Source organism: Myxine glutinosa, chromosome 4, assembly GCF_964187855.1.
Source record: "Myxine glutinosa chromosome 4, kmMyxGlut1.1, whole genome shotgun sequence".
Taxonomy (NCBI): Eukaryota; Metazoa; Chordata; class Myxini; order Myxiniformes; family Myxinidae; genus Myxine; species Myxine glutinosa.
This window is the reverse complement of record NC_136264.1, coordinates 190,600,689-190,619,692: the sequence shown is the minus strand read 5'-3', so window position 1 is coordinate 190,619,692 and position 19,004 is coordinate 190,600,689. Positions and strand designations below refer to the sequence as shown.

At 50.6% G+C, this 19,004-nt stretch overlaps 1 protein-coding gene across 4 annotated transcripts in view; it reads right to left on the bottom strand.

Annotated features, from left to right (window-relative positions):
- Positions 1-19,004, bottom strand: part of LOC137425999 (laminin subunit beta-2) — a 217,698-nt gene that overhangs the window by 86,066 nt on the left and 112,628 nt on the right. For all 4 annotated transcript variants that reach the window (XM_078776822.1, XM_078776824.1, XM_078776823.1 and 1 more), the window contains one exon: positions 18,701-18,932. In XM_078776822.1, coding sequence (XP_078632948.1) covers positions 18,701-18,932 — 232 coding nt within the window. The remainder of the gene's footprint in view (positions 1-18,700; positions 18,933-19,004) is intronic.

Genomic DNA, 19,004 nt, shown 5'->3' with positions numbered 1-19,004 from the left:
TCAGATTCAACAGGAAGGCCTGCTAGTCAGGTTCAACAGGAAGCCCTGGTTGTCAGATTCAGCAGGAAGGCCTGGTTGTCAGATTCAGTAGGAAGGCCTGGTTGTCAGATTCAGCAGGAAGGCCTGCTAGTCAGGTTCAACAGGAAGGCCTGGTTGTCAGATTCAACAGGAAGGCCTGCTAGTCAGGTTCAACAGGAAGCCCTGGTTGTCAGATTCAGCAGGAAGACCTAGTTGTCAGGTTTGACAGGAAGGCGAGATCTTGATCTTGATCTCGGAGATCTCGCGAGATCTTGATCGGGGCGGTCACGGATTTTCGAAGCTGTTCCACGATCTTCACGCACGCTCGAAGCTAAGTCATTGTCACATTTGTATTCTTGTCTAAACTGTTTATCTTACGTGTGTGCACCTTTTAAGTGTCCCTCAGAAGTTTTATCGGGGTTAATCTTTCATACCTGTAAAAAATAGTCGAGTATCTCGTGCCGCGCGCGGCCACGCGGCCACGCGGCCTAGTTGTTGAAGCTTCCGACCTGGAGGCTTGGTTTCTCTCCGGGCATCCAAAGTGGTTATTTTTTCATTCGTGTGTTTGTCAAATTTCAACTCGTTACTTTATCGTCCATGCTTTATTGTTTGTTTATAGTTAGTTTTGGTTTGAATTTCCTGTAACTCGTAATTAATTAAGCCTGTTCTGCGCCTCGTGTACGGCCTTGTACCCCTGTCGGTGTTTGTTAACTTAAGTCCCCGACATCGTGTTTTGCTTGGCTCTCAGTTTTTCCCTTCTACACCGAACGTAATACTCTCTGTCTAACGTTTTAAATCCCGACCCCACCCCACCCCCCCCCCCCCAAAAATTTATTTATTTATTTATTTTTCCTTTCTCCACATGTGCCGTTGTCTCATCCTGTACTTTCTGTCCAGGTGTATCGCGGTGCTTTTCGCCCCGCCCCCATTATCTCCTTGCCATCCACCTTTTGCCCTGTTCACATGACTCGTGGTGGTCCCTCTCGGTCCTCCCCCCGTTGGTATTTTGTGCATATAAGATTGTTCACGGTTCTGTTTAAATATTATTTTAAATATGTTTAACCTTTCCCCTTCAGTGGTTTATTCAGTGGTATATTACAACACGCTGTTTTTCTTCCTATTTAAATGGCTTTTCTTAATTTCCTCTCCAACTCATTCCACGTCAAAAAAAAGAAATTCAATATCTTATACGTCTCCCTCACTACATGGTCTAAATTCACATTCATTCCATCCCTCCTCCATCGTTCTGAATCGGATTGCTAACTTGAAAATCACAACAAACCCAATTTGTTATCAATGTTCGTCTTTCATTAATCATCCACTTTCTAAACTCCCCTCTTGCCCCTCCCCTCCAAATCCCCCCCCTTGCACCTACACTCCTAAACTCCCCCCTTTCCCCTCCACTCTTAAACTCCCCCCTTGCCCCTCCACTCCTGAACTCCCCCCCTGCCCTTCCCCTCCTAAAGTCCCCCCTTGCCCCTCCCCTCCAAATCCCCCCCTTGCCCCTCCACTCCTGAACTCCCCCCTTGCCCTTCCCCTCATAAACTCCTCCATTGCCCCTCCCCTCCAAATCCCCCCCCTTGCCCCTACACTCCTAAACTCCCCCCTTGCCCCTCCACTACTAGACTCCCCCCTTGCCCCTCCCCTCCTAAACTCCCCCCTTGCCCCTCCCCTCCTAAACTCCCGCCTCACTCCTCCCCTTCAAAACTCCCCCCCAACTCCTCCCATTCAAATCTCCCCCCATACCATTCCTCTCAAATTCTCCCTCCTCCCCCCTCCTTGCCTCCTCCCCACCTCGTCTCCCTTCTATCTCATGCCTCCACCCCCCCCAACCTTCTACTGTCCCATGCCCCCCCTCAAACAACCCCTCACTCTGCCTCATCCCTTCACCACCAAACCTTTCATCCTCCTCATCCTTCCCTTTCTTGGAACTCTTCTGTAATCTCTGACACACTATCAACTGCTCTCCCTACCTCCCCCTCTCATCCTTCATCTTACCCTACTCCTCCCCTCCCCTGTCCTGTACCCGATGCTCCCCCTCTCTCTTCTTTAACGGTATGGACCTCAAACATCCGGGCCCTTCGCTCAAACCTGACTGATCTCTCCATACAGGTTGCTTCTGACAATCCAGACTTGATCTGCTTAACAGAGACTTTCCTCCTTCAAGATGTCTCTGATTCCTCAATATCTCTTCCTGGTTACTCCCTCTTCCGGTATGATAGACCTGAGCCTCGTCCTGGTGGTGGGGTGGCTATCTTTATCAAAAACTCTCTTCCTCACTCTCCTTGCACTGCCCTCTCTCCTCCTCACCCCCAGGAGTACCTCTGGTTATGGCTTCCTCTCCGCTCTCACCTTTTGTTCATATGTGTTCTGTACCGTCCCCCAAACAGTGATGACTCAATTTACATTTCACTCTCTGACAACATGGACCAACTTCTATCCACTCATCCCAACTCTCTCTTCCTCAAATGTGGTGACTTCAACTGTCATCATGCCACCTGGTTGGGTGTGGGTTCCTCTCTCACCAGTCATGGCACCTCAGCAAAGGACTTCTGTGACTCACTGGGATTGACACAATCTGTCAATTTCCCGACCCGGATCTCAGCCAATGGAGTTTCTTCTCTTCTAGACTTGGTTATGACAAACTTCCCTGCTAATGTCTGCTGCTCTTCTTCTGCTCCAATCGGTTCTTCTGATCATGTGCTTTTCAAAGTGGACATCTCTTTGGCCATTCTCAGAGAGCCTCCTCAGCGTCGAAGAGTCTGGCATTTCACTCAGGCCGACTGGGACGGGCTTCAAGCAGCCATCAATCGTCTGGATTGGTCTCCCATCTCCACTGCCTCTGACATCAATTCTTCCTGGGAATTCTTCCAAAGCAAACTGATCTCTCTCATGCACAGATTTATCCCATCTCGTCTTCAGTTGTCTTACCCTTCCTCCCGTCCATGGTACACCGAATCTTGTGGTGAGGCAGTTGCCCTGAAACAACTTGCCTTTGCCTCTTGGAAGGCTAATCCAACTGAAGGCAATCTCAGTTCCTTCCACCAAGCTCGGAACAAGTGTGTGTCTACCCTCAGGAGTGCCAGGAAGCACTATCTCTCCTCACTCAAGAACGAACTCTCAAACCTGTCTCCTTCCTCCAAATCCTGGTGGCGTCTGGTCAAATCCGTTTCTCGTGTTTGTTCCCCCTCCATCCCCTCCCTTACCTCAAATGGCCACACAGTTGACATCGCACGTGACAGAGCCGAATGCCTCAACTCTGTGTTTGCCTCAAAATCTTGTGTCCCAAACCCATCTCTCTCTGTTCCCACCTTTCCCAGTCGAACCCAACTGCTCCTGGACTCTGTGTCCTTCTCTCCTGACAAGGTGGAGGAGTTTTTGTCTAACCTCGACTCTGATTCTGCAACTGGACCAGACGGCATCAGCCCACGGGTCCTAAAATCCTGCTCTGCCGCTCTATCTCACCCTCTCTCTGTTCTTTTCACCCTATCTTTTGCTCAAGGTCATCTGCCAGCATCCTGGAAATCAGCAAACATTACCGCTTTACACAAAAAGGTGCAAAAACAGATCCTTTTAACTACAGACCAATCAGCCTGCTCCCAATTATCAGCAAAGTCATGGAATCCATCATTGCTTCGGATATGAAATCTTTCCTCTTCTCCAATGGCTTGATCTCTGATCATCAATTTGGATTCAGACCAGGTCACTCTACTCTGGACATGCTGCTTCTCCTGTCTCAACAATGGATGGAGGTCCTCAATGCCAAACAGGAAATCAGAGCTGTCTCCCTTGACATATCACATGCCTTCGATACGGTCTGGCACCCAGCTCTGCTCACCAAACTCTACTCATATGGTATCCATGGAAATCTCCATGCATGGCTTGCGGACTTCCTCTCTGGTCGTAGTCAACGTGTGGCCCTGAATGGATTTCTCTCATCTCCCCTTCCTGTTCAGGCTGGAGATCCCCAAGGCAGTGTGCTGGGCCCTGTGCTTTTTCTGGTCTTTATCAATGATCTCTCCGACTCTCTGGAAAATCCTCTCTATCTCTTTGCTGATGACTCCACTCTCTGCCGCTCCATTCCTCTTCCCTCAGATCGGCAGTCTGCAGCCTCCTCACTCTCTGAAGACCTGGACAAAATCACAGACTGGTCAAACAAGTGGAACATGTCTTTCAATCCTGACAAATCTCACACTCTTACTATGTCTCTCTGAAAAGATCGACTGGACAACCCTCCCATCTACTTTCTCAACAATCGTCTCCAAGAAGTTCTGTCGCTCAAGCTTTTGGGTCTCACTATCTGCCATGATCTTTCTTGGGAAAACCACATTTCCAAGCTGGCCTGCAAAGCCAGTCGCCGACTGGGCATCCTCCGTCGTGCGAAGTCCTTCCTAGGCACACCTGAGCTCCTCACCACATACAAGGCTTTCATCCGCAGCTCAATGGAATACTGTTCTCCCCTATGGGCTGGTGCTCCTGCCTCACACCTAGCTCGGCTTCACGCTGTTGAAACCAAAGCTTTCAGAATCATTGGAATCTCCCGCGATGAAGCTATCTCTGAGGGCCTTTCACTCACTCACCGCAGGCAGGTAGGTGGTCTTTCTGTCTTCTACCGACTCCTCTCCGGCCTTGCTCCCCCAGCTCTCTCTGTGCTCTGTCCCCCAAATATTCCTACAGGTCGCACAAGATCTGCCAGCAAGCCTCTGATGGTTAAACTGCCGAAATCTCGGCTCTCTGCTCACCTTCACTCCTTCATTCCTCTTTTCTCCCGCCTCTGGAACAAACTCCCACACTCCCTTCAATCCCACTCCTCCCTCCAGGTCTTTAAAACAGCTGTTCACCACCATCTCTTATCTTCCCCCATCCAAAACCTTGATCTTTTCTACCCCCACTAATTCACCCCAGATCCACCTTGTTTGTAATTCCAACTTCTTTCCTGGTAGTCCTGGCAGTGTCCATATGTTTTATGCCCCTCCCACCCCCTTTCCCATGCCTCCCCCCCAAAGCCCTCTCCCTCCCACAGATCTCTCGATGTCTCCATGTCTCTCGGTTCCTGCTCTCAAATGTTGTGTTTGTGTCCTTCCCCCTCTCTCCCCATCTTGTCTACCGTTCCCGATGTTATTTGTTTTATGTGTCGGTTTGGCGATGTGTCGGTTTGTCGGTTGGTCTTTCTGTGTGATACTGATAAATGTTCGCTCTTTCACGAGCCTCGATCTTGTATACACAAAAAAAAAAAAAAAAAAAAAAAAAATGCCTCGTCAGGTTTGACAGGAAGGCCTGGTTGTTAGGTTTGACAGGAAGGCCTCGTTGTCAGGTTTAACAGGAAGGCCTGGTTGTCAGGTTTGACAGGAAGGCCTCGTTGTCAGGTTTAACAGGAAGGCCTGGCTGTCGGGTTTAACAGGAAGGCCTGGTTGTCAGATTCAGCAGGAAGACCTAGTTGTCAGGTTTAACAGGAAGGCCTGGTTGTTAGGTTTGACAGGAAGGCCTGGTTGTCATGTTTAACAGGAAGGTCTGATTATCAGGTTTAACAGGAAGGCCTAGATGTCAGGTTTAACAGGAAGGCCTGGTTGTTAGGTTTGACAGGAAGACCTCGTTGTCAGGTTTGACAGGAAGGCCTCGTTGTCAGGTTTAACAGGAAGGTGTGGTTGTTAGGTTTAACAGGAAGGCCTGGTTGTCAGGTTTAACAGGAAGGCCTGGTTGTTAGGTTTAACAGGAAGGTCTGGTTGTCAGGTTTAACAGGAAGGCCTGGTTGTTAGGTTTAACAGGAAGGTCTGGTTGTCAGGTTTAACAGGAAGGTCTGGTTGTCAGGTTTAACAGGAAGGCCTGGTTGTCAGGTTTAACAGGAAGGTCTGGTTGTCAGGTTTAACAGGAAGGCCTGGTTGTTAGGTTTAACAGGAAGGTCTGGTTGTCAGGTTTAACAGGAAGGCCTGGTTGTCAGGTTTAACAGGAAGGCCTGGTTGTCAGGTTTAACAGGAAGGCCTGATTGTCAGGTTTAACAGGAAGGCCTGGTTGTCAGGTTTAACAGGAAGGTCTGATTATCAGGTTTAACAGGAAGGCCTGGTTGTCAGGTTTAACAGGAAGGCCTGGTTGTCAGGTTTAACAGGAAGGCCTGGTTGTCAGGTTTAACAGGAAGGCCTGGTTGTGAGGTTTAACAGGAAGGCCTGGTTGTTAGGTTTAACAGGAAGGCCTGGTTGTCAGGTTTAACAGGAAGGCCTGGTTGTCAGATTTAACAGGAAGGCCTGGTTGTCAGGTTTAACAGGAAGGCCTGGTTGTCAGGTTTAACAGGAAGGCCTGGTTGTTAGGTTTAACAGGAAGGTCTGGTTGTTAGGTTTAACAGGAAGGTCTGGTTGTTAGGTTTAACAGGAAGGTCTGGTTGTCAGGTTTAACAGGAAGGTCTGGTTGTTAGGTTTAACAGGAAGGTCTGGTTGTCAGGTTTAACAGGAAGGCCTGGTTGTCAGGTTTAACAGGAAGGTCTGGTTGTTAGGTTTAACAGGAAGGTCTGGTTGTCAGGTTTAACAGGAAGGTCTGGTTGTCAGGTTTAACAGGAAGGCCTGGTGGTCAGGTTTAACAGGAAGGTCTGGTTATCAGGTTTAACAGGAAGGCCTGGTTGTCAGGTTTAACAGGAAGGTCTGGTTGTTAGGTTTAACAGGAAGGCCTGGTTGTTAGGTTTAACAGGAAGATCTGGTTGTTAGGTTTAACAGGAAGGTCTGGTTGTCAGGTTTAACAGGAAGGCCTGGTTGTCAGGTTTAACAGGAAGGCCTGATTGTCAGGTTTAACAAGAAGGCCTGGTTGTCAAGTTTAACAGGAAGGTCTGGTTGTCAGGTTTAACAGGAAGGCCTGGTTGTCAGGTTTAACAGGAAGGCCTGATTGTCAGGTTTAACAAGAAGGCCTGGTTGTCAAGTTTAACAGGAAGGCTTGGTTGTCAGGTTTAACAAGAAGGCCTGGTTGACAGGTTTAACAGGAAGGTCTGGTTGTCAGGTTTAACAGGAAGGTCTGGTTGTCAGGTTTAACAAGAAGGCCTGGTTGTCAAGTTTAACAGGAAGGCTTGGTTGTCAGGTTTAACAAGAAGGCCTGGTTGTCAGGTTTAACAAGAAGGCCTGGTTGTCAGGTTTAACAAGAAGGCCTGGTTGTCAGGTTTAACAAGAAGGCCTGGTTGTCAGGTTTAACAAGAAGGCCTGGTTGTCAGGTTTAACAAGAAGGCCTGGTTGTCAGGTTTAACAGGAAGGCCTGGTTGTTAGGTTTAACAGGAAGGCCTGGTTGTTAGCTTTAACAGGAAGGTCTGGTTGTCAGGTTTAACAGGAAGGCCTCGTTGTCAGGTTTAACAGGAAGGCCTGGTTGTTAGGTTTAACAGGAAGGTCTGGTTGTTAGGTTTAACAGGAAGGCCTCGTTGTCAGGTTTAACAGGAAGGCCTCGTTGTCAGGTTTAACAGGAAGGCCTGGTTGTCAGGTTTAACAGGAATGCCTCGTTGTCAGGTTTAACAAGAAGGCCTGGTTGTCAGGTTTAACAAGAAGGCCTGGTTGTCAGGTTTAACAAGAAGGCCTGGTTGTCAGGTTTAACAAGAAGGCCTGGTTGTCAGGTTTAACAAGAAGGCCTGGTTGTCAGGTTTAACAAGAAGGCCTGGTTGTCAGGTTTAACAGGAAGGCCTGGTTGTCAGGTTTAAGAAGAAGGCCTGGTTGTCAGGTTTAACAAGAAGGCCTGGTTGTCAGGTTTAACAGGAAGGCCTGGTTGTTAGGTTTAACAGGAAGGCCTGGTTGTCAGGTTTCCACCAATGTATGTGAATAAAATATATGAGCTTATTTTGTGTGTTACTTGCATGTTAAAGACAACGTTTACTTATTACCTCTGCCACCCAAGGAGGATGTAGGTTATGTTTTCACCCCTGTCTGCAGTTTGTTTGTCTGTCTGTCTGTGAACAGCATATCTCAAAAAAGTTGTGGATGGATTCGAACAAATTTGGTGGAAAGGTTGGGTATGTGACAAGGATGAAATTATTAGATTTTGGTGAAGATCCGGTTCCGGATTTGGATCCGATATTTTTTTTAGCGATTCTTCACCATTGAGAGCTCGGGCAAACAACGATATACAGGGTGATATCTCAAAAAGTTGTAGACAAATTATGAAAAAATCTTGGTGAACCAGTTGGTTAGGTGACAAGAACAAGCTGAGTAGATTTTGGTTCAAGTCTAGATCCATATCCGGCCTATCAGTGGGATACAAAACGTAAACTGTTCAGCTTGTCGGGGGTATGTGCTCTATATCGAGTACCGTTCTAGTTATCATTGATATAATTGTTCAAAGTATTCAGAAAAACAAGCTATTGTAGCGGCTACCGCTGGGTTTTCACAATCGCCTTGCACCTATCAAGGACGCGGAGCGATCACCATGCCGGGCTCGTCCAGGACGCCCGGGCCCGCGCTCAACTTGCCAGGCCTCGGTCGGGACGCTGGGCCACGCCCCCTCTCGCCTTTCCTGGGCAAACGCTCCGGGATAATATGTATATATATTGCTGCCCGATAAACGGGCTTTTCAGAGTGCCTGAGTGTTTGGTTTGATTAAAGCAACTCGGATGAATTCCAGCTTTTTGTCGCGTCCATTCTTCCGATCGACGTGGGAGCCCCAGCTCCTTCATTGGTGACCTACCGACATGGACACGGCAGTCGCCCTTAAACTGCCTACCTTCTGGGAGGCTCACGCGGCGGTTTGGTTCGCACAGGCGGATTCCCTGTTCGCCCTGCGAGGCATCACGGCCGACGACACCCGCTTCCACCATGTGGTAGCAGCGCTCGGTTCGGCCACCGCGGCCCGCGCCCTGAGCCTCCTCGAGAGCCCGCCAGCCGCTGACAAATACGGCGCGATTAAGAAGCTTCTCCTCGACGCTTTCACCCTCCCATCGGCGGAACGCGCACAGCGCCTGCTCGACCTGCCCGAGCTCGGCGACACGCGCCCTTCCGAGCGAATGGACTACATGCTTTCACTGCTCGGCGAGCACTCTCCGCCATTCCTGGTCCGGGAGCTGTTCCTCCGTCAGCTGCCTAACCCGGTACGCCTCGCCCTGGCAAGCACGACGATCACAGATCCCCGGGCCCTTGCCAGAGAAGCTGACAAGATCTCCGCCGCAGGACAGCGCATCGCAGCGGCGACATGGGACCCACCGCCGTCCGACGCAACACCCATGGCGCCCGAGCACCCGGCACGGTCGACGACCGAACTGCCGACGTAATTGGCGGCCGCTACACCAAGCCGACCACCTCCAGCACGACGACCGGGGCCTCCAGCTGACCAAGCGTGGTGTTACTATCATGCCAGGTTCGGACAGAAGGCCCGGACATGCCGACCCCCGTGCACCTTCGGCAGGCCGGGAAACGGCCAGGCCGGCGTTCATTACCAGCCATGAGCGCCGGCCACACGGGCAACTTACTGTTCATCACGGATAAAGCGTCCGGACGGCGCTTCCTGTGCGACACCGGCGCCCAACTGAGCGTCATACCCGCCTCTGACCAGGACAGGCAATCCGCGGTTTGCGGCCCCTCCTTGGTTGCGGCCAACGGATCGACCATCCGCACCTTCGGCCCGCGCAACGTCACCCTCTGCTTCAGCGGCCAACGCTTTGCTTGGACGTTTGTAACCGCAAACGTGCCCATGGCTCTGCTAGGCGCCGACTTCCTCTGCGCACACGGACTGCTGGTGGACGTCCAACGGCGTCGTTTAATCAACGCCGAAACCTTCAGCTCCCTGGTATGCACATTGAGCAGCTCCGCGCCGACCGAGCTGGCATGCGCCGTCCCGGCGGCGAACGAGTTTGCTCGCCTGCTCACGGAGTTCCCGGCCCTCATGCGGCCGACGTTTTCGGCCGTCGCAGTACGGCATGGGATCGAGCACCACATACCAACCACGGGCCCGCCGGTCTACGCCAGGGCCCGCCGCCTCGACCCAGCCAAGCTCGCCGTGGCGAAGGCCGAATTCGACGCGTTGGAGCGCCTCGGCATCGTGCGGCGCTCCGATAGCGCGTGGGCCTCGCCACTGCACATCGTGCCAAAGCCGGGGGGTGGATGGCGCCCGTGTGGCGACTACCACCATCTCAATGACGCTACCACCCCCGACAGGTACCCGATCCCGCATATCCAAGACTTCTCCGCCCGTCTGGCGGGACGGGTCATTTTTTCGAAAATTGATCTCATACGGGGATATCACCAGGTACCTGTCAGGGCGGCCGACGTCCCTAAAACGGCAGTCATCACGCCGTTCGGCTTATTCGAATTCTTGCGGATGCCGTTTGGTCTCAAGAACGCGGCTCAGGCGTTCCAGCGCTTGATGGACGGCGTGCTGCGTGACCTGCCGTTCCTTTTCGTTTACCTGGACGACATCCTCATCGCCAGCACGTCCCGGGCCGAGCACCTCCTCCACCTCCGAACACTGTTCGGGTGCCTCAGCGAGCACGGCCTCATCGTCAACCCGGCCAAATGCCACTTCGGCACGACGGCCGTTGATTTTTTGGGCCACCACATCACCAAGAACGGGGCCGTGCCGCTGCCAACCAAGGTCGAGGCCATCACGACGTTCCCGCGTCCCCGCACCATAAAGGCCCTGCAGGAATTCCTGGGAATGGTGAATTTTTATCACCGCTTCGTGCCCCGCGCTGCTCAACTCATGCGGCCCCTCTACGAAGCCCTCCGGGGCAAGCCGGCCAAGCACGACATCGCCTGGTCCGCAGCAATGGATGCGGCCTTCCAAAGCTCAAAGCGGGCCCTCGCCGACGCAACACTGCTCGCTCACCCAGTGCTCAACGCTCCCATCGCCCTCACCACGGATGCCTCCGACTACGCGGTGGGCGCCGTACATGAGCAATGGGTGAACGGGGTTTGGCAGCCACTCGCTTTTTTCAGCCGGCAGCTCCGGCTGAACGAGCTCAAATACAGCACGTTTGACCGGGAGCTCCTCGGTCTACACCTGGCCGTCCGCCATTTCCGCCACCTCCTGGAGGGCCGACCTTTCACGGCGTTCGTCGACCACAAGCCGTTGGTTTACGCCATGGCCAAGGTCACGGAGCCGTGGTCGGCCCGCCAACAGCGCCACCTCTCCGCCGTGTCGGAGTTTACCACGGACATCCGGCACGTCGCCGGCAAAAACAACGCCGTGGCCGACTGTCTTTCCCGGGCCAGCGCGAACGCGGTCCACCTGGGCGTGGACTTTGCGCTTATGGCGGCGGACCAAACCACCGACACCACGGTGCAAGCCCTCCGGGCGGCGGACACGGGCCTCCGCCTGGCCGACATCCCCTTCGCGGACACTGTCCTGCTCTGCGACGTCTCCCAAGGCCAGCCTCGCCCCATCGTGCCCGTCACCTGGCAACGCCGCATCTTCGCCTCCCTCCACGGCCTTTCCCACCCGGGCCGGAAAGCTTCCCAGAAGCTGGTGTCGGCGCGATTCGTCTGGCACGGCCTTCGTCGGGACGTCCGCGATTGGACCAGCACCTGCACAGCCTGCCAACGGGCCAAGGTCCACCGACACACCCAGGCCCCGCTGGCACCTTTCACCGTGCCCGAACGACGTTTCGACCACGTCAACGTGGATCTGGTGGGCCCCCTCCCCCCATCACGGGGGTTCACACACCTGCTCACCATGGTGGACAGGACCACCAGGTGGCCGGAGGCCGTTCCCCTCGTCTCCACCACCACCGCCGACGTGGCGCACGCTTTCATCGCCACCTGGGTCGCCCGCTTCGGCGCACCGGCGGACATCTCGTCAGACCGCGGACCACAGTTCACCTCCGAGCTGTGGGGCGCGGTCGCCCGCAACCTGGGGGTCAGGCTCCACCGTACTACGGCCTACCACCCCCAAGCAAATGGGTTGTGCGAGCGATTCCACCGCTCCATGAAGGTCGCGCTCATGGCCGGCCTTCAAGACGGCAGTTGGGCCGACCGGCTGCCGTGGGTCCTTTTGGGCCTCCGCACGGCCCCCAATGAGGACCTCCAGGCATCCACCGCCGAGCTTGTCTATGGCCAGGTGCTACGCGTCCCGGGCGAATTCGTGCCCGACGCTACCAGTCCCTGGTCCGCAGCTCACCAGCGCTCGGACCTCCAGGAGGCCGCCCAACGGTTTGCCCCCGTGCCAACATCCCACCACGGTGACCCCCAGTCCTACGTCCCCCCAGCACTTCGCACAGCGGAGTATGTTTTTGTGCGTCACGACGCACATCGGGGGCCACTCCGGCCGCCGTACGACGGGCCCTTCCGGGTGCTGCGACGGGACGACAAGTCGTTCGTCATCGACATCGGCGGCAGGTCGGACCGGATTGCGGTGGACCGCCTCAAGCCGGCGCACGTGGACGTCGACCACCCACCACGGGTGGCCCTTCCGCCGCGGCGAGGCCGCCCCCCGTCCACGGTGCCCCCCACTCGACCGCCCACCACCACACCGGACCCCCTCCCACGACCCGCCAGGGGTCGCTTCGGCCGGGTCATCAGGACCCCCCTCAAATTGACCCTGCTGGTGCAAGTCGATTCTGGGGGGACGTTTGTAGCGGCTACCGCTGGGTTTTCACAATCGCCTTGCACCTATCAAGGACGCGGAGCGATCACCATGCCGGGCTCGTCCAGGACGCCCGGGCAGGCCCGCGCTCAACTTGCCAGGCCTCGGTCGGGACGCCCGGGCATGCCCGGGCAGGCTCGCCCTCAACTTGCCAGGCCGCAGCCAGGACGCTGGGCCACGCCCCCTCTCGCCTTTCCTGGGCAAACGCTCCGGGATAATATGTATATATATTGCTGCCCGATAAACGGGCTTTTCAGAGTGCCTGAGTGTTTGGTTTGATTAAAGCAACTCGGATGAATTCCAGCTTTTTGTCGCGTCCATTCTTCCGATCGACGTGGAGCCCCAGCTCCTTCACTATCAAAGTTATCGTCGTTAGCTTCTCTGCACTTCCTTCCTTCCGTGTAAGTAAGTGTTTTTGTAATCTTTCCTGGGAAAACCACATTTCAAATCTGGCCTCCAAAGCCAGTCGCCGACTGGGCATCCTCCGTCGTGCGAAGTCCTTCCTTGGCACACCTGAGCTCCTCACAACATACAAGGCTTTCATCCGCAGCTCAATGGAGTACTGCTCTCCCCTCTGGGCTGGTGCTCCTGCCTCACAACTAACTCGTCTTCACGCTGTTGAAACCAAAGCGTTCAGAATCATTGGAATCTCCCGCGATGAAGCTAACTCCGAGGGCCTTTCACTCACTCACAGGCAGGTTGGTGGTCTTTCTGTCTTCTACCGACTCCTCTCCGGCCTTGCTCCTCCAGCTCTCTCTGGGCTGTCCCCCAAATATTCCTACAGGTCACACAAGATCTGCCTGCAACCCTCTTATGGTTAAACTGCCAAAATCAAGACTCTCTGCTCACCTTCACTCCTTCATTCCTCTTTTCTCCCGCCTCTGGAACAAACTCCCCCACTCCCTTCAATCGCACTCCTCCCTCCAGGTCTTTAAAACAGCTGTTCACCACTATCTCTTATCTTCCCCCATCCAAAACCTTGATCTTTCCTACCCCAATTAATTTCACCCCAAATCCACTTTTTTGAAATACCAACTTCCTTCCTGGAAGTCCCTGGTGTCCTTGTGTTTATACTTCTCCCACCCGCACGTGTGTTTATACTTCCCACGCCATCTCCCCCCCACACATTCCCGATGTACCTGCTCTCAAATGTTGTGTTTATGTGCTTCCCCTTCTCTCCCCATCTTGTCTACCGCTCCCCTTTTTATACACTTTCTTTGTTTGTCTGTTTGATTTGTTCTTTTTCACGGGCTTATATACTTTCACGGGCCTCGATTATGTATACAAACAAAAGAAGAAAAAAAAGTGCTGCTTCATCAGGATGAAGATTACCGCACTTGCTGCATGCAGCAATTACATAGGTCAGATTATACAGAAATGACAACAAGATTAATGCTTTAAGAACCTTTCTGCCTCAAGTCATCGACCATATCAACAACAACTACCTCCTTCTCCCCTTACCTTTGTTACCCCATGCACATGAAGCGAAATTCGGAGTTAAGCAATTGTTTCATGTCCGTCCGTCCGTTCATCTGCCTGTCTACAAATGTCAGTTTACGATCGAGAAACAACTTATTTAAATTGAATGTTATACTTTGAGCTCGAATTGGAAAATTATTCGGAAAACGAACCTGCAGCTTCACAGTATTGTACTTTGTCTCTGAATTTGTCCCAATTGCGCATGCGCAGAGAAAAGTGAGATATATTTTACCCGTGATATGTTGCAATACAAGTCTCCAAGAGCTTTGCGTTGCTGTTATTGATGTTGTTGTTGGGTTATTGTTGGGGGTTGATTTTGGAAATGTGCACCCACTGGTTGGACAGCACCCACACCCACATTTCTCACTTAATTCCACCCACCATAGCACCGAGATAAAATGATATGGCCGCCATCTTGGTTTTCTCATGAGCCTAACAAATTAGGCCTGTAGGCCTCTGCTGATTATACACCGACAGGGTTTGTTGAGTCAGATTATATGGAGTGTCACCACAGTGCTTCCAAGGAAGCCCAGAAGCTGTGAGCACAGCAGCTGTCACCAGCCACAGGGCATTTTTGCAAGGTCGTGCCAAGCAGCTCACCGCAACATCAACTTACAGCCTGTTTGGAGTGGAGAAGTACTGCACGAGGGGCGATCTCAACTTGAGACTTTAAAAACTTGGGGTGGTCCAAACAAAGAATTGGATGATTTTTTAAACTGTTCTTTCTACTGAATGTAAGACATGCTGCAGATCTCCAAGAGCTATGCATGGTTATTGTTGTTGTGGTTCTTGTTGGAGGTTGATTTTTGAAATGTGCACCCATTGGCCAGACAGCTGTCAGACCCCACAGACATTTGTCGCTTGACTGCACCCACTACTGCCATGGTACCCAGACGAAATAATATGGTCGCCATCTTGGTTTTCTGTTGGGCCTAAAACATCAGGTCTGTAGGCCTCTGCTGATTATATACTGCACGGGTTTGTTGGGTCATATTTTCATTGGCTTTGTTTGGGTCGATTGTTATTCATGATGAGGGATCCGAAAAATCTAACCATATGTCAAATAATAGTAAGGTATAATCAAGACCGTCAGAATGCACGGTACGTCAGAACGCATGGTAATCAAGCATTATGTTACATTACGTAATCAAGCATTACGTTATGCAAATTACTAAAAACAACAGTTGCATAATTTTTGAATGGCCTATATTGGGGTTAAGTAATTTCTGACTGTGTGACAAATCGGCTCTGATACCGTGTGATAATTATTAGAATCAGTTCCGATATAACCATGGGGAGAGTAACATGGATAAGAGGTGTCAAGTTAATTATTTAATAGCGCATTAAATGTGTGTTTCCTAATTGTGTTGTTCATCTTTAAAGAGTGCTTTAAATGCGCGTTTCCCAATCGGCCCGTTACCAGATTTTGTTGCAGGTTGTGACCACAATGTGGTCATTATTGTTATATACCAGCTCAGACTTGTTATTTTTTCCATCAAATTGAACAGCACTTCCTCGCAAATAAACTCGGCACATACCTCAAATCGCAGACATTCACAAGCGAATGCAAATGTCTCCCTGTATTAGCACAAATGAAGAAATGCAACGGCAAAAATATCAAAAGGTGCAAAATCTGTCATTTAGCACCTTATCAGGTTTCATTTCTATGTTCTCATTCCTATGTTCTGATAGATTTTGATATTTGACCCATGTAAAATCGAAAGAAGACTTCAGAACAATGCGTATGTGCTTTAGTCTGTAGGGGCTGTGTTAAAGCATTCATCTTTCAACGGTGCTTTCACCTTGTCAATGGTGCTTTCATCCGCAGCTCAATGGAATACTGTTCCCCCCCTCTGGGCTGGTGCTCCTGCCTCACACCTTGCTCGGCTTCACGCTGTTGAGGCCAAAGCTTTCAGAATCATTGGAATCTCCTGCGATGTAGTCAACACCGAGGGCCTTTCACTCACTCACCGCAGGCAGGTTGGTGGTCTTTCTGTCTTCTACCGACTCCTCTCCGGCCTTGCTCCCCCAGTCTCTCTGTGCTCTGTCCCCCCAATATTCCTTCAGGTCGCACAAGATCTGCCTGCAACCCTCTTATGGTTAAACTGCCAAAGTCTAGGCTCTCTGCTCACCTTCACTCTTTCATTCCCCTTTTCTCCCGCCTCTGGAACAAACTCCCCCACTCCCTTCAATCCCACTCCTCCCTCCAGGTCTTTAAAACAGCTGTTCACCACCATCTCTTATCTTCCCCCATCGAAAACCTTGATCTTTTCTACCCCCGGTAATTCACCCCAGAGTCCTTGCAGTGTTCATATGTTTTATTGCTCTCCCACCTCCCCCCAAGTCCTCCCGATGTCCCTGCTCTCAAATGTTGTGTTTGTGTCCTTCCCCCTCTCTCCCCATCTTGTCTGCCGCTCCCCTTGTTTTTTGTGTTTTGTGTGTCGGTTTGTCTTTTTGTGTGATTAATGTTAGCTCTTTCACGAGCCTCGATCTTGTATACAAAAACAAAAACAAAAAAAAGCATCATTTTTACAATTATTGTCTGGATTGGTTGATGCAGGTTGTGGATTTTGTTTCGGATTTTATCGCAGGTTGTGACCACAGTGCGGTCGTTCTAGTTTTATTCTGTCTTCCTGCCTGGCAATCAAACAAAATTGAAAATCATTCCAAATAGGAAACTTGCTGTTTTTAAGAATGTCATAAAGGACACAAACAACAAGCACGGATAACTAATGTAACGTGTTCGATGGGGTGGTGTAATAGACACTGCGTCAACGGTGGTAAATTGTGGAATTTATTTATTTGTACAACTTATACAACCTTTACTATATTTAAGTTTAATAATATACTTGAACACTATAACACAAATCACCTTCTTGTCGCTTCCAAAATCTTTCCATTTTGCAGTACTTTGACATGTTAAATAAGGTGGTGTATAACACTGCTTTTATAGCGATAAACTTCTGGAATTTTGTTTAATGATCTTTAAAGCTATTATTTTATTTAAATTGAGATATATTCTTGAACACTGCATGGGGATTCAAGTTCTATGAACTGATTGATGAGATTAATTTTGTTTATCATGCTTCAAGCCATTTTGTAAAAAATCCTACATTGCCAATTTTAATGTTTGCAGGGCCTTGTATTCCACATGTTGCTTTGTTTGTCCATTGTGTACCTATTTCACACAATAACAGTGTCAGTAAAAAAAACATCCTTTCCTCAGTGTACGTTAATGATCTATCGGCTTCTTTTCAAACCTTGCACACCACTGTGTGGATTACTTGACTTCTTGCCAGAAAGCCTCACACCAATGACAGGCAAGCGACTGCCACATCCCTGTCCACCGATTCGAAGAAAACATGAAGCTGGTAATTCACCTGGAAAGTGTCATCCAATGCTTCCAAGTCCAACACACTCACTCTGTCTCTACATAAAGATTGTATGGATAACCCTCCAATTTACGTCTGCAATCAACCTCTGACAAATGATCCATCTCTGGATATCCTAGGACAAACAAACTTCCATGACCGTTCCTCGACCGATCACGTATCTAATCTGGTGCCTCGGCCTGGGAGGCACCATGGAATCTTTAGCAGCGCTAAGTCATTCATTGGCCTTTCTCAGCTGATAAGAGTTGCCTTCTTGCCACAGTGCCATGGAGAGTGCATGTAATCTGTGGTCCAGGGATATCACCCTGTGCCACGAGGGGCAGTGAAATCCCCATCCCTGATGCTACTTGGGGCAACTCAAAAGCAGATGAGGGTGCAAGGCCTGCTTCCCAATGCCATCAACATTTGATAATTTGGAAGAAAAATCCTCACTCATCTAAGAGGGAGAATTTCAGTCTGTAGAACTTGAGGAAGTTTTCTAGTGACTTGGTGGCTTAATTGGTTTCCTCTTGTATCACTTATTTTGTGGTCTCACACACCACATTCCCTCAATTCTTTGTTTTTCATGGCTCAGGTATCAAACCTATACATTTCCCCTCACCCAAATCAAGGCTAACGACTGACCTCCACTCTTTCATGCCCCTGTAACCTCACCTGTGAAATCTCCTCACTGATTAACCAATCATGTTGTTCTCTCCACTCCATTAAATGGCGAGCCATTGGTATCTCATGTTAACCACTATTTCTATTCCCTATCATTAGTCTCCTCACTGATTGTCTTCTACTGTCCACTTGCACCTCTGCACACTTACCCTGATTGTTGGCATTTCCTGTCTGCTCGTCAGGAGCCTGATCAAGCATGGCCTGGACAGAATCTAATATTGAGGCCTGTAAAATAACTAAATACAAAACATATATTTAGCAATCTTATAGGCCTCAATATGGAGTTTATTATATGAACTTTGAACTGGAGATGAAGTTTCATTGGATAAATTCTGAGGTACTGGTGCCATTACTCCTCAGTGAAAGCAGTGGACAGCACCTGCTAGACATGGACGAAAGGAGTCAACAGGGTCAATGGTCTTGAATTTGAGGAGCTTTGGCTGTCCGAAATCTGACAGCAGAATCCTGATGAAGTCTGTTGTTAAAAAGTGCAGTAAAGATACATCCTGTACTTTTTAAGACCTATTCATAGTGCAGGACAAAAAACAACGAGTAGTGAACAATAGCCGCAACAAAAAAAGAAGAAGAAGAAGAAAAAAACAGTATGGAGGGGGCATTACCTTTCACAGAGCTCGCCCTCTGTGTTTTCTCCACATTCCCTGCAGGCCCCAGTGATGGGGTCACAGTCAGCTTGGTTTCCATAACAACGACAGGGTTCACAGCGAGGGAAAGCAAAATGGTCTTTCAGGCAGGCCTTGCAGGAGGGTCCGGTCACACCGGTACGACAATGGCAATGACCGCTCATCGGGTCACAAGGAGGGGACAAAGCTCCTTGAATATCACAATCGCAAGCTAGGGATGCAGTGAGGAAGAGGTTAAAATTGCAATAAAGGTGATAGTAAAAGGTTTTGGGTTTGTTGACAA